At 31.8% G+C, this 15,682-nt stretch overlaps 1 protein-coding gene across 1 annotated transcript; it reads left to right on the forward strand.

Moving 5' to 3' along the window:
• Positions 1-13,368: 13,368 nt before the first annotated feature.
• Positions 13,369-14,250, forward strand: LOC142616687 (beta-1,3-galactosyltransferase pvg3-like). Its single transcript, XM_075789481.1, has one exon. The coding sequence runs from the start codon at positions 13,369-13,371 to the stop codon at positions 14,248-14,250; it is 882 nt and encodes a 293-aa protein (XP_075645596.1).
• The last annotated feature ends 1,432 nt before the right edge of the window (positions 14,251-15,682 follow it).

Here is a 15,682-nt window from a genome sequence, read left to right on the forward strand (position 1 = left end):
TTGTTTGCATTGAGTGTAGATATGATTATTACAAATGTGTAGACACAATCAACTGAATATTTGAGCATATGAATAATTAAAGAAAAATAGTTCTTAGAAATAGCATCTGAATAATCATAGTTAAAAGACTTGATCTATGATCTCCTGCATCACATGAGATCTAAAAACCACTAGATCAATCCCTTTAAGGTTACCTATTAAATAATGAGTCCTGAAATGATTAGAAGTTCTTTCCAATTTTCTTCTCTCTCTTTCTTGTTTTTATTCTATTAAACAAATGCTAATTGTTATTAATTAATAGAAGTTCAATTCCAAAAGAGATTGATATGTGTGGATATGAGAATGATGACTAGGTGCACCATATATATAATGTTAAACACAAAAAAAAAAAAAGAAAAAGAAAAAAAAGATAGGGCCCACAATGTAGGCCAAGGTGGACTTACTTTAGTATAGAATTTCCATTACTTTTATATAATCTTGACCAACCACCGTAGGTATTATGTAGTATTTTTGGATAGAAGTGTGGGTGGAAGGCCAGGACGTACTCTGCTGCGTGATGTGGCTATGAAAATGAAAAGACTAGAGAGTAATCTGTAAGAAAGAACCTAAATTATGACAAACGTCAAAAGATTAAAGAAGAGCTGATCAAGAAAAAAAGATATGAGGCAAATTGTGAACTCCTTCGACGACAGACTATGTTCATACCTTACTTTAAAAGTTATTCAGTTTCATACAATGTTATGACCATGAGATTCGAATAATAGTCCACTAATAACAGTACCTTCGCAGTGTTTAGCAAAAAATAAACAGTACCTTATGTTCTACTTTGTGTAATGGGGCTTTAAATGAACCGAGCTAATCATGAACAACTCAGGTTTGGCTCAATAAAAAGTTTATTCATGTTTGTTTGTTTATAAGTAAGTCAAACTTGAGCCTTAGTTTTAAGCTTGTTTAATAAACAAGTTGAGCTCAAGCAACAAAATTTGTTCATGAACAAGCTTGTGAACTATTAGGCTTGATACACAACAATTCAAGCATAGACTCATTTATAAATTTATATGTGTTAGCTAAATATACTCATTACACATATCTTAATAATGACATGGCTAACATGAGATCACTACTTATATTACCTTAATTTTTTTCCTTCCCTTTAAACTGATCAAAAACCATTGTAGACTATAATTACATTTAATAATAAATAAATAATTAAATAGGCTACATATGATCCTTCCTTATCAATTATCTAAAGTAAAGTTATGAAACATGTTAGTATTTTCGCATTCATAATAGTTACAAACATGTATTTTTCTAGTCATTCACCATTTAACGTGAATGTAAAAATTTTATTTTGAATAATTGCTAAAGCTGTAGATAAAGAATGATGAAAAAATGAATTATATAATGTAAATTATTAATTTGAATAATAGCTCATCATAAGTAAGACTAGATGCACGATAAAACAAGTATACTATTTTCTTTTTCTTTTTTCTTAATTTTAGAGATTTAAGCATTTAATAATGTAATTTTTAAAGATCTTAAGCTCAAAAACTTGACTTGAGCTCGAGTTTGAGCCTGATATTAAGTTTAAGTTTGGCTTGACTAATTAATCAAATCAAGTCAAGCCAAGCTCAACCTTTTTGGTTTTCCCACGAGCTCAAGCTCAAACACTAACACTATCCTTAGGCTTGTCACAAGCTCAAGCCAAGCTCGAACTTTTAATTTTTCTTGACGAACCAAGCTTAAATATGTACTACTCGACAAAGCTCGGCTCGTTTACAACCCTATGTTTGGGATTTGAATCTTATATCCCCTCCCTTGTTTACGTAGAAGGAACAAAGGAAAAATATACAGTTAACAACTTTAAGGTTTGGGTTAATGCCAATCAGATTTAAAATTGACCAACTTGATCTTTAATCGTTGTGAGAGAGAAGAAAAATGAGTAACGGTTTAGGGTATTAGTTAGGTTTAGAGATTAAATTAGTTAGTTTTGAAAAGCTTTGGACCTGAATGTCATTAGTCCAAATCTTAAGAATATTCACTATAGTTTACCCAAAAAAAATCATTATGACCACAATCCTCATCTATATATAGTATTGTTTCTTTTACGGATGTAGTTATTTAATAGATAAAATAAGATTTGAATTTAATTATAATATTCACTCTATAACGAGTGCTCAATATCATCAAGTCAAGACACAAATAATAATAATATATATTTTTTATGTTGAGGGAATTTGATCACAGGTCCATTATTCTACAACAAATGATCTACCAATTGAACTTACTTGAACCCTACAAATGTGTAGTATTCTTTATCTACAAATCAAGAATGATTGTCATCCAGAGAACCATGCAGCACCCAAAAAAAAAACCAAAAAATATGCTTTATGTTTTGTAGCACTAAATTGAAATGTCAATTAGGTGAAGAATTAAAATCCAAAAATGACAAATGAAAACAGGAGCAGCTTCTGGATCCCAATTGCTCTATTCTTTCATGTATTAATCAATCAGTATTTGAGATGAAAACGTGATTGGGAGGTTAAAACTTAAATCCACTCTAGCGCATCACATCCTTGATGGACAATCTAATGCTTGATCAATGATTTTTGGTTTTTTAGACAATAATTTGCCATTTCAAGTCTGGTAATTGTAATGGACATAGAATGTACTTAGCCTAATTATGTTAATTGTTCTAATTATATAGCTAAATAACTTTAATATTACTGAAAAACATGAAATTCTTAATAAATAGATTACTTATAACCACAATTTTTTTTTTCTTTATAGTAATTATAGGGCACATAATGATTAATAAGACTATAAGAGTGCTCGGATTCATCAAAAAAATAAGTGCTCTGGAATTTGCTAGCCATTGAGAGTGATAATGCTACTGTCATGAAGTCTTTAACTTCGACTGGCCCTCACTTGTCTCGGATGGGTCATGCATTACAGGATGTTCAACTCCTTATCCATAGTATGAGATGGAAGACAGTGAGTTCTACTAAACGAAGTGCAAACTCTGTAGCTCATTGTTGGCTAGGCATGCTAGATTTGTCACTGATGTTATTTTAGGACGCATAGACACTTCATTTGGAGTACTGTACTTATGTCGTAACAGTGTCTTATTTGTTGTATCATGTTATAGTTTTTCAAAAATTGCTTATGTTATTATATTGTACTTGTACCCATACCTGTGTCCATGCATCCTAAATTATTTGAATAGAAGATTCTCCTCCACAAGCTATCGACGCTCTGGACTTTGATTCTACTCACATTCAGAATTGAATGATAATTCTCCTTTCTATGGGTAAACTAAAAAACATTTTCTTTACCAAAAAAAAAAAATTAGAGATACTACTTTATTACAAAATGGTTAAACATAGATCATCCACAGCAGTGAAGCCAAATTTTTAGCTTTTTAGCACCACAAAAAGTTATTTTATCTTCTCACATCTAACAACAGTGGTTTTATTTTAGTTTTTAACACAATAAAATAATATAAACACTACAATAAAATAATTCTTCATTCAACCACCAAAACACAATCACAACCAAAAATAGTGTGAACGCATGGTGGACATTGGGAGAGACACGAAGAGGTAGTGATCAAAGAGACAAAAGCAGTGTAAACACAATATATATATATATACACCTTTCAGCTATAGTGCACAACCAAAAGTAGCTATGCATTGTAGCTATAGAGCAAAAAAATATAGCTTTGCCTCCATTATTGCAGGGTACATTTTGATATTTAGTAGTATTAAAAATAGCTTTATAGCTCTTTAGCACCACTATTGCTAGTGCTCTAATAAGATAAAATGTAAGGGATAAAAAAAGGTTTTTTTGGGTTGTCTACTTCAATATGAACTATCCATATATATATATAACTAGAAGTTCTTAATCAATATTTCAACTGTTTGCTTATAGACACACGTATTTTTACACCTAATTTCATAATTTGTTGATTTGTATGATTGTGAGTAATCAATTAGAAGTAGTGGATCTATTAAAACAGGAGTAAGCATAAAGTGTCCGCCACTCGTAAACACACATTAGCATATTATGAAATTGTGTATGGAATTGGGTCATATCCCTAAAATTATTCATATTTCAGGAATGAAAAAACGCATGATCTATGACCCTAGGACAGTCAATCTCATCACAAACAGAAGAATGATCATGCATGCATTGTCTTGTGCTCCTACATGTAGAGACTCTTTTATTTTTAACGTTGGATGACTGCTACACTTGTAGGCACGGCAACTTGGGTCCAGTGTCTAATGCATCGGACTCAATAGAATGCTGCCACATGTCCAAAAATTACTATGTGACAGTATTTCTTCGGGTCTTGTAGACGTTGCAACTTGGGTCTAGTGTCCTATGCACTAGACTCGATAGGATGCTGCCATATGTCCAAAAATTACGTGACAACATTTCATCGGATCCAGTGCACAGAAGACAGAACACACCTAACCTAAGCCTCTCTCCAGAGAATAAAAACAATGGTCAATCGGACAAATTCAAAGAAAATGATGAGTACTGTGAGCGTGCATGGTCAATCAGTGTCTAGTATGGCAGATTGGCATTCAATAATTGACAAAAAAGGAATAGTAGTAAGAACGGTTAGGGATTGTGACTAATGAGAGACTCAATAGAAAGAAAGTGTGATTGGTCAGCTTCTGTGTTTTTTTCACTGCCATGGCTGGTCCATTGTGTAGCCGCATAAGACAATCTTTCCTGCCTACCTTACAAGGCATTTATTCCTTTTATAACATATACACTAATGGTAATTGTAATAATGCTTAATTTGGACATTATTCATGAAATAAAAATGGATATGCTAATCACAAAGGTTCATTTGAGAGATACATTTTGGCCTTTATTTGGTTGTAAAGGAATTGGGGAAGTTTCCAATCTCTCAGGGGTCAACAACATCTGGTAACTATAAACAGTTTCAAGGAAATGAAGGATGGAAGAAAATACTTTAATGTTATCCATGAACTAAATAAAACCATATGTGGCCGAGTTAGGGATTTGTGTTGAAGAGGCTAAATTAGGCTAAAATATTTTTTTCATCTTTAACGTTTGCACGAATTTCGCTTTTTGTTCTTATATTTTAAAAAGTTTGTTATGCATTCTTAAATTTTTTAAAAGATTTTTTCAATAGTTTAGAGACAATTTTTTTTTTCACAATAGTTTGGGGATGAAAAACAAGCTTTTTAAATTGAAAATTAATTATTGTAACATTCTCAATAATTTATGAACAAAAAAATGAAATTTTTTATTAAAATAATATTATAGCTAACCAAATTTTAGTATTGATATACTGATATTTTAGATAAATTCAAAGCATACATACATAATAACATTTTGTGTGTGTGTGTGTGTGTGCATGAAAGAAAAATATAAATCTTAACTTTCTAATGCTGTAGGAATTCATAATTCATAGATATATTGTATTTTGGAAAAAGAAAATAATCATCTTCCTAAGCTTTAATGAGCATATAAAAGTAATTTAATTTGTTATAAAATATATTAATTTGAAAATGAACATAACATTCTCATCAAAATTATACATTATAAAGCAATTTTTTAGTTTTGGGAGGACCATGGCTCCCAATCTTGTATTTGGCTCCACCCATGAAATAATCCTGGATTAGGGGAAAATTTTTATTTTCATTGAATGTTATAATTTAAAATTAATTCCTTGACTTTTTTATTGGTTTGGAAGTTAAAAATTAATAAAACTACGTTGTTTTGTTGCACTTAAACGTGATAAATGGACAAAGGTGCATGGAAGGACAACATTAGAAACAGATTGAAATGTTAAAGATTCAATTGAAAAAAAAAAATTAAAACTATAAGGATGAAAATGAAAATATGCTAAATTTTTAAGTTTCGATTTTAATTTGACCTAATTATCACTTAATTGATGAGTGATGGTTCAATATTTTTTTACGCTTGTTATACCGAGTTCAAAGAAAGCTCAAGTCACCTAGTTTTGAGTCTTTGAGTGGATGCAAATCCTAAAGAAAAATCCTTTTTTGTATTATGATTCTTTAGAATCCTTAGGATAATTTACTATGGAATTATTAAATTTATAATAATCTATGATTAAATGAATATTTAAGATTTTATAACAATATCAGCAATTAATATCTTCATTAGAAACAAAAAATATTAATCAATGTTTATATAAATATTACTAAAGTGGCAAAATATGGACTATTAGTTTAATTGTAGATGATTAGAATTCTAAGAACTCAATTATATAAAAAGTTATTTTAATAAGAACTTTGTTGATACATTTTTGTATTTCCAATAAAGATATTTACTATTCAAATCCTCCTACTTCTATTCTAACTATTGAATTATTGGATTTGGTATTTACAAACTAATTAACTATCAATTACAAAGAATATACTTCCACAACTTTTTTTTTAATGAGATATTTCCACAACTTGATAATGCATAGATGCATGCATGAGTCGTTGTCCATCTTATTTTATGTCCAGGCATAATGGAGCCACCATTTCTGATATGTCACATTCAAGAAAACATAGCTACACTTTCTTGAATTAAAATGAAAACGACTTTCCATGTCGTGTAGGATATCTATGTATATTTTCAATAGAGATGTCCACGATATTGGTTGACTGGTCGTCTATTTCTTCGACCTCTATTTTAATAAATAATAGAAATTAACAGGATTATGCTTTTAATAATGTGGCTCATACGTTGTTTCCTGTCTTTAGATTAGTTAACAAAACAAAACAAAAATTACAAACTTGGCTTAAGGGTAGCTTGGAGTCTCAATTCTCAAACTAATCGAAGTTTACTTTAGAGTTGAGGTTCAAGTTTTGTGTTTTATAAACAAAACTGCTTTCATCTCTCGCTTAATTATTCCATTGAAAAGGATGGGAGTGAAAAGAACATGCATTAAAAAAAATACAAATTAGTTAACAGTAAATGAAATAATAATTTGTTGAAGTGCAGCATTGTAAAACCTCTAGCTTTTCAAGCAACCCAAATGCATATTTCCTCTTTCTTTTTTCTCTGTTAAAACATGAAAACATTAAGAAGAAAAAAATATAAATATATGAGAGAGAGACTTTATGAATTAATTTGGTTCGTTCTTAGTAGTATATTCACTCATAGTATGGTTAGGAGTATGTGTACAGTTAGGAAATCAGGACTACAATAATATAATTGACTTGGGTTTCAATTGTTGTAAAAACAAAAGCTCAAAATATCAAGAGTGATTGTGAAAATATTATAGACTTGAGAAAAATATCCAAAACAAAAATAATAGGAATACGGAAGACTTAAAACATTGACAATCACATGCAAAAGAGAATACTTATGTGGTTCAGCCTTTGGCAGTTTGGCCTACGTCCATGGGCCACAACAAATAAAATTTTTTTACTAACAAATTTAGAGATGGAAGTATAGTGTAGAGGCACTTTCACAAAACCAAATCTTATATACACTCTTGTGGCTCTCACTCGCAAATACAATGATTAGGGACCGCACCTAAAATGACAAGAAATTTTTTTCTATCTTGCACAACATCCTCAACTATGACCCCATCAATGACCTTACTCTTAATGTGCAAACAAAGTATTCTATACGCAATATAAGTCTATTAACCATGGTTAATGTATGGTTAGTCTAGCCTCCTATAATTATTCCACATTCGGTTCATTGTTATATGAAATTAAGTAGAGTGAAGGTTAATAGTTAGTTTAGGTCATTAGACCAAACTAAGTAACTCCTTCAATCTCTCTATCTTTCTCATTAGATCTTACAAAAACGTTTGTCATTTGCAAGAAAACGTATAAAAGAAATAAAGGATCGATTGAGGGGGTGGAAAAAGTCCATCAGCATAGCTTGAGCTTTTTCTTTCATGAAATTAAAAAACTATATACATAACAGTGAAAGAGAGAGAGAGAGATTAAAATAAGCAAGAACTTAACAACTAAAGTAAGTAGTAACCTAACAAAAATTGACCAAAGTACTTAGTCAAAGCATAGGTTTTATAATTGAGATCCAACTCAGCCCAAATTTTAACCTCCAATTTGAGCCGCACTCATTGAATTCCAAAATGCACTGTTATCATAATGTGACTTAACTGAGTTTAGTAAAATTTTCAAGCTCTAATTTCGAGGTTTTAGTAAAACATATAATAGGACACGCGTAGAAAGTCGAATCCAATGGCACATGAAAAACAATCATTTTTAATATAAAAAAAAAATTGTGAAAATTTGCTGATGTGGCAAGAATCTAGATGGATGATGGGGATCATGATTGGCTAATCTTTTGTGGCGGATGGTCACGATCAATTGGACAAGTTGTCATGTGGAAATCTCAGATCCCATGAAAAGGTTTTACATAGTTGGTGATTAGAATGATTATTATAGAGCTCAAAATCTTTACCCACTCAAAATTGCTAAAAACTCATACCCACATTTCCAAAAAAGAAGTATTTTGCTATCTTTTGTTGTGGGCCTTGCACTTGTTCCCTTTGCTTTTTGAAAAGTTGGGCAAATAAGAGGTTTGAAAGTGTGGGATTTTGGTTATTGGAATTAGGAAAAGTGTAATAAGGCATTCAAAGGTGGGTTCTTTCATGATTCCTTTCTCACTTGTGTTTGGTCCACTTATTAAAGGCTTTTTCAGTGAGTGTTCTAAGTTATTAGCTGTGAATGATGCACTAAATAAGGAGCATAGGTCCACTTCTTTTTTTGTTCTTCTTGGTGAGAGTGAGAGGGAAAAAGGAGAGAGAGAGAGGAGAATGAGTAGCTTCATTATAATATCATACATGCAGTACTCACTACTCTTACTATAGAAAGTTGGAAAGGTTTTTGAGCTCACTAGAATTGGAATTTTAAATTCATAACTAAGAGGAATAGGGATCCTAATTTTTGGAAGTACCAAATTTCTTTTAGGTTTTGGAAACATAAATTGTAGGATTTTGAGTATAGTAATCTCAATTGTCTTTACTTTTATTTAAATCTTAAAAATCTTGCATTAATGCATTTGTAATTAACCATTTTGAGTCCATGTTTTGCTTATTAAAAAGTAAACAACCTAAAATTCAAATCAAAGATCCAATATCATTTTTTTGCTCTTTCCTACTAGCAAATTTGCCAATCATAAGGAGTTTCTTCTTCTTCTTCTATGCCTATTGCAAATAGAATAACTTCCTCCCATAAATTTCATTCCCATACTAAAAAATAAAGTTCATAGTTAGCATAGAATAATATGAAGATGGCCTACTATTATTTGCTCATTTTCTTAATCTTTTAGGACTTTTGGGTGACATGCACTTTATCAAACTTGTCGTTTTAGATTAATGGAATCCTATTCACACAAATAAAGTTAAAAACATATTCACAAGATAAATATATTTAACATGATTTGGTCAACTTTCATAGACTATACCAATCAAAATCCATTATTAACAATGATGATTACAATCATACGAAACAAAATCTCATAAATCTCACCACGCTCAAAGGCACAAACTAACTCAAATCATAACACACCTAAAGCAAACTCTCACTCAATACAAATTTGACACTCTTAATAGTTCTAAAACCCCAATAGACCTAATGGTACTCTCATGTTATCAAAACAAGTAAAACTATCAACTCACACACAAAAGAAATCTTTAACCCCAAAATAACTATCAAGCTACTTTTGGAAGAAACTCATTCTTGTATGAGCCTTCTTCACTCCCCAAAACCAAATATGACTTCTTTGGGTAAAGTCACCAAATCTTTAACATGAGTGCTGTGAACAATGAAACTAAATTACTTATTTGGCAAGAAATATCCTTATTTTCCTTTTACACTAAGAATATTTAAGTAGGTAATGAAGTCCAAATTCATCTGAGTCAATTTTCAACATAATCTAAAAAAAAAAGGCTCTAATCTCTCGGCCACCTTGCATACACTATTTCTTTCTGAGATAGTGTATGCTTCCATTGCCAATAGATACATAAGGAGAAGTCGACTAGGTGTTATTAGTTTTTCTGATCAACTGGAGTAAGTGCACAGGAAGAAGAAGAAGAACTGAAGAAGAAACAAAGACTTGTTTATGTTGATGGGTTATCTTTTGTACTTGTCTTGCAATGAGAAACAAAGACTAGTTTATGTGATAATCTTGAAAATGCATAAAACAACAATTAGAAGAACTAAAAAAACCATTGTTATTCTGATAAGAAAGAAAAGGAAAAAAGGAAAAGAAAATCCAGTATTGTTAATGTGGTGACAACAACTAGCATGTAGAAAGAGCTTCTGTGTCGACCTTATAAAGTTATGATTGATCATGGTCCATTGATGTCCCTGAAGAGATTGAAAAAGAGAAAAAAAAATTGAAAAAGGAACAGTTTCTGCCACTTCCAGCTAATGTACCTCAGTTTTGTTGTTTTTTGTTTTTGGTCAGCTCTTGCCTCACTTTTGTTGTTCTCTACAAAAGGTTCAACAAGAGAGAGAGAGAGAGAGAGACTGGGCTGTGTTTTATTAAACAACTAATGGTGGGAGGCCCAACCCTTGTTTCAGAACTAAAATACCAAACTAGCTTAATTATTCACTTACTCATTTACAAACTAGATAACAAATTGGATGGACCCTCATTACTCATTTACAGTTTTACACCAAACTAGCTTAAAATGGCATATATATATATATATATATATATATATATATCACTTATTGGTCCAGGCAAAATGTCTCACCTTGCCCCACAAGCACAAGAAAGTTTATCAATTCTTACATTCAATAAAGAAAAGAAGATCCTTATCATTTGTGTTACTGCTCAAATTTTATTATGTCTACATTTAAATGAACTTATTTTTGTTTATTGTGTAAAAGTATATTGTACTTTGAACAATGAAATACGTCAATTAATATGACGCAATACCAAAATCTTTAAAGCCCATATTTCGATCCTGAAGAGTTTCTTTAACAGCAGATTTAGTACGTATATGAACATATATATTTAGAATTTTATGTTTAGGGGGCGAAATTGTGGTACTTATATATTAGCTAAAGACAAACTCCGACACTCATACACACATATACACTTTAATATTTTAATACTAGAAATAAGTCATAAGTCATAAATCATAAATATATTGTATACAAAGAGTCCGTTTGGATAGAACTTATTGCTGAAAACTGAAAACACTGTAGCAAAATAATTTTTAAATGTGTGAATAGTACCGTAGGACCCATTTTTAATGAAAAAGTTGCTAAAAAGTGAAATTTGTGGGTCCATAAACAGTGCACGAATGCACTATTCATGGGGAATTAGTCAACAACTACAGCTGAAGAAAAAAAAAAAAAAAAAGCTTTAAACGCTGAAACGCAAAACGCAGCCAGATAAGTTGAATCCAAACGCACTCAAAGTTATCAACGTTGAACTTACCATCTTTTGAACTCTAATGTAAAAAATTGTCTAGTTTGATATTAAACATGTACAAAAATATCAACAACAAAAAACTTTTAGTATCTCCTATAAACTTTGTGCTCAATGAAGATCTTTCACAGAAAAAATTTCATCTTTTACCATTTTTATAGTAAATTCTTAATATTTTATTTTTAATAAAAATGTCTACCAAAGTCAATAAAAGAAATGAAAGCCTTCAAAGATATGAATGATCCAAAACTTTAATAAATTCAAGGGTAAATTTCACAATAAAAAATGAGATTTAGAAAACAAAAACTACATTACCTCTCTAATCAATAGACCAACTGACAAATTCCTTTTTTTTTTTTTAAGAGCATAATTGGGCTTACTCAAAAAAACAATTGCTTTTTTGAAAAACAATTTTTGGGGCGCCCAACCAAATAAGTGGCTATGCCCTTGTATAAAATACTGCAACCATTATTGCCAACAAATTATCACCTTCAACCCCTTTCCCTTTTGATATGAAAGTTATAATCGTTAAAGGTGCTATGCTTAAATCTATGGACCGGTGTGACTCAACTATAAGTTGAAGATGGTCATTGGGCCCATAATATGGATGATTTGGAATGGGTTGAGAGCGTGGAATTTTTTTTGGGCTGGGCTGCTGATGATCAATCTTGCCTCAAATATTCGCATCTGGATCCAATTACCATAAATAAATAAATAAATAAATAAATAAATATATACACAAAGTTTATAAGGTTCCTTTTTTGTAGGAGTAGCTGGTGCTTAATGCACAAGGAAAATCACTAGTGCAAACAAACAGTTATACACAAAGTTTGAAGCTGTACGCACGTACAACTTTATGTTATTTATGTATAACAGCGAGTGTGTAATAAACATTACTCTTTCTAATATACCAAGAGTCTTGTAGTTTAGTGGTATTACCTTATCTACATTATGAGGAGAATAATTAAATTGGCTATTTCTTTTTCCTTAATGTGTCAATAGCCTAAAAACCATTTATATATAAAATTTTATTATAAGCAAGTAACTTAAAAATTTACGGACCAATATATATTTTAAAAAATCACTAAAAACATTGTTTATATTTTCAAGGACCTGTAAATATTATATATTTCATAGATAATCCCATTAGTTTATCATGTACAAAACTGGACTTCCAATAGCGATAAAATTTGAAAGATCAAAGAGATATAGGGATTTTTCTTTTTAGAAGTCTTTTTACTGTAAGAGTAAGGTTTTAGTAAAATTAACTCTCTCTCTCTCTCTCTCTCTCTCTCTCTCTCTCTCTCTCTAACAAAAATGTACTTCTAATGACAATAAAATTGGGTTAGAGTAAAGAGATAACTTAGTTTATGGGAAGGATTTGTGAAAAGTTAGCTATACGACTTCAGAAAACATGATGTATTTTTTCGTCGATCACTCTTTAGGCACACTAATCTAGTTTAGCCTCCACGTGAGAGGGATGATACATACCCCGGATATATGGTATAACACTTCATGATCAACAAACTAAGTAAAGTGGCAAGTTGGTTAAGACTTTATAAGAGCACTTTATAGATAATTAATTTCGCTTTTGACATCAATTCTTGACGAACCAAGGATGAGTTAAGCATGCATGATTTGGTAGATAAATGAATCTTTCTTTCATTGATCATGCTTGACATACTTCACGTAGGTTGAGCAACTCTCAGCAAAGGTAGCATGAATAAAGCCATAAGTCCTACACATAAAGCATGACTTTAATTATGAGTGACGGTTTCTCAAAATAGGGGCTGACAACTTTAACCATGATTGAGCAAAAGCATGAACCTCGCTGCCACCCACTTGCACCCCCCATAATATTATCAACTTGTAATTTCTTTAGCTCAATGCATTTCAAAAAAATCTAAGGAAAACAAACATTTTAGTGCAATTACGCAAGATATAATGCGGAGGAGGCAGCTATTTCTAGTTGCATTACCCTCTCTCTTCCTCTTCTTCTTTTTCCTCCACTTCTTCTTCATCTTATCCAATGTCCATGTAAAATCCACCTTGATAGCTAAATCCAAAAATGCCATTACAATTTGTGAAACCCCTTTGCAGCACAAACAATTTAGCCTCTTGATTGGAATCTTAACCCGTCCAGATAACTATGATCGTCGCCATTTCCTCCGGCTTATCTATGGAATCCAATCATCTCCCCTAGCCCACATAGATGTGAAGTTTGTCTTTTGCAACCTCATAAAGCCTGAGCAAAGAGTATTGATAGCTTTAGAAATCCTACGTTTCAATGACATTATCATCCTCAATTGCACCGAGAACATGAACAATGGTAAGACCTACACATACTTTTCTTCGCTCCCACGTATCCTCTCGAGGCCTTATGACTATATCATGAAGGCTGATGATGATGTTTTTATCAGGCTTGCACCATTGGCATTGTCCCTTGAGCCATTGCCTAGGTTAGACTTGTACTATGGATTTGTAATTCCATGCACTAGCATGAACCCCCATGTGGATTATATGTCAGGGATGGGGTTTTTGTTGTCTGGGGACATTGTTGAATGGATTGGAAATTCTAATATCCCTGAAAATAACACGAATGGTCCCGAGGATAAACTGGTTGGGAAATGGTTGAAGATGGGAAATAAGGCTAAGAATCGATTTTCCAACAAGCCAGCCATGTATGATTACCCGGGAACAAATGGGAGGTACTCACATGAGCTTATACCAGAAACTGTGGCTGTTCATCGATTGAAAAGGTGGGATCAATGGTCAAAGGTGCTTGAATTTTTCAATGTATCATCTATGATTTACACTCGAAATTAATGCAGAAAAAGGATTCCTTTAGATTTAGATAGATTACTATAAAAAAAAAAAGCTTTCTTGCCAAATATCGAACTTGAAATATGCTTGTTTGATGATGTGTGTATCCCATGAGTATAAGATTTCCAATGCACAATTTCCAACCTCTATATGAACCTGGATTTTGATGCTCTATCAGTCATGATTTTTTTTTTTTAATATATTTTTTTAGTAACTAAAAATTGTTAAAAGGGGCGACTAGTGTGTCCTCCTTATAATAGCATCCTAACTGCTCTCGAGTTAATACCTCACCACACAGTCGCTGATAAGTTAGATGAACAACCTGCAAGTAGTGTATAAAGAGTCGCAACATGTTACTAGTAGGGGAACTTGAATCCATGCTCCAAGGCACGTTTGGTCCAAGCACTTACGACTTGGCCAACCAATGTATGATCACCTCCCACATAATGCAAAAGCTATTACATAAATAGGTCAATATTAGGTAGCTATGACACATACACAAAAAAAAAAGTGTGCATCATAAAATTATACTTAAAATTTAGAACATCATACCTACCCTAAACCAAAATCCAAGTGGCAAGAATTTTATTTGTTGTTACAAGTGGTCATGGGTTGGTTAAGTTTGGGTAGGTTCAAATCATCGCTCAACCCAGTTCATTTGGGTGGAGAATTCTCTCACCTTTGCTGATTGATGGATTGGACAAAGCCATATGTGTCCTATCTTTAGGGGCCTTATGCAGTCAAGTAGGGACATCATGTATAACCAACCAAAAACATAATATAAATTTTTAAGAAGCCACATTTACATAAATTTACGTCTCCAACAACTAAAAATCACAAATCTACTACCAAGCCATATGAAAAAAGAAAAAAAAAAAAAAAAGACCATATGAACTACAAGTTGGTGCATGAAAAATAACCCAAGAGCTTGAATATCGTACTCTTCCTCGTCCATAACCGCTCAAAGAGAGCTCAATCTCATCTTCAATGTGTTGCCATTATCATTGAGGTCCTTGTTCATGAAAATGATGTCCAATATGGAATGAAAAAAAAGAAGAAGAAGAAGAAGAAAAAAAAAAGGAAGAAATGAAATTTTTTTTGTTGGTTGAGATCTTATCAAACTTGCCATTAGTCTGATCACTTGAAAATTTTTAAACAACTACACTTGATTATAATCAATCCGATTGATCAATACCATCTGCCACCATTTATGGTTGGATCAAGTGGGCTGATTTGAATTGGTGTAATTTGATCACTCCTAGGTTATTATGAGTCTAAATCTTCTATCCCACTTTTTCTGCTCCACTCTATACTCCACCAATAAAAACTTGCCACGTGTTCACTTAATTAATTAAATACTACCATTAATTAATAACGGTAGCATTAATAAGTCAATAATGGTAGTATTTAATTAATTAGGTGAACACGTGGCAAG

The sequence above is a fragment of the Castanea sativa genome, chromosome 11, assembly GCF_040712315.1.
Source record: "Castanea sativa cultivar Marrone di Chiusa Pesio chromosome 11, ASM4071231v1".
Taxonomy (NCBI): domain Eukaryota; kingdom Viridiplantae; phylum Streptophyta; class Magnoliopsida; order Fagales; family Fagaceae; genus Castanea; species Castanea sativa.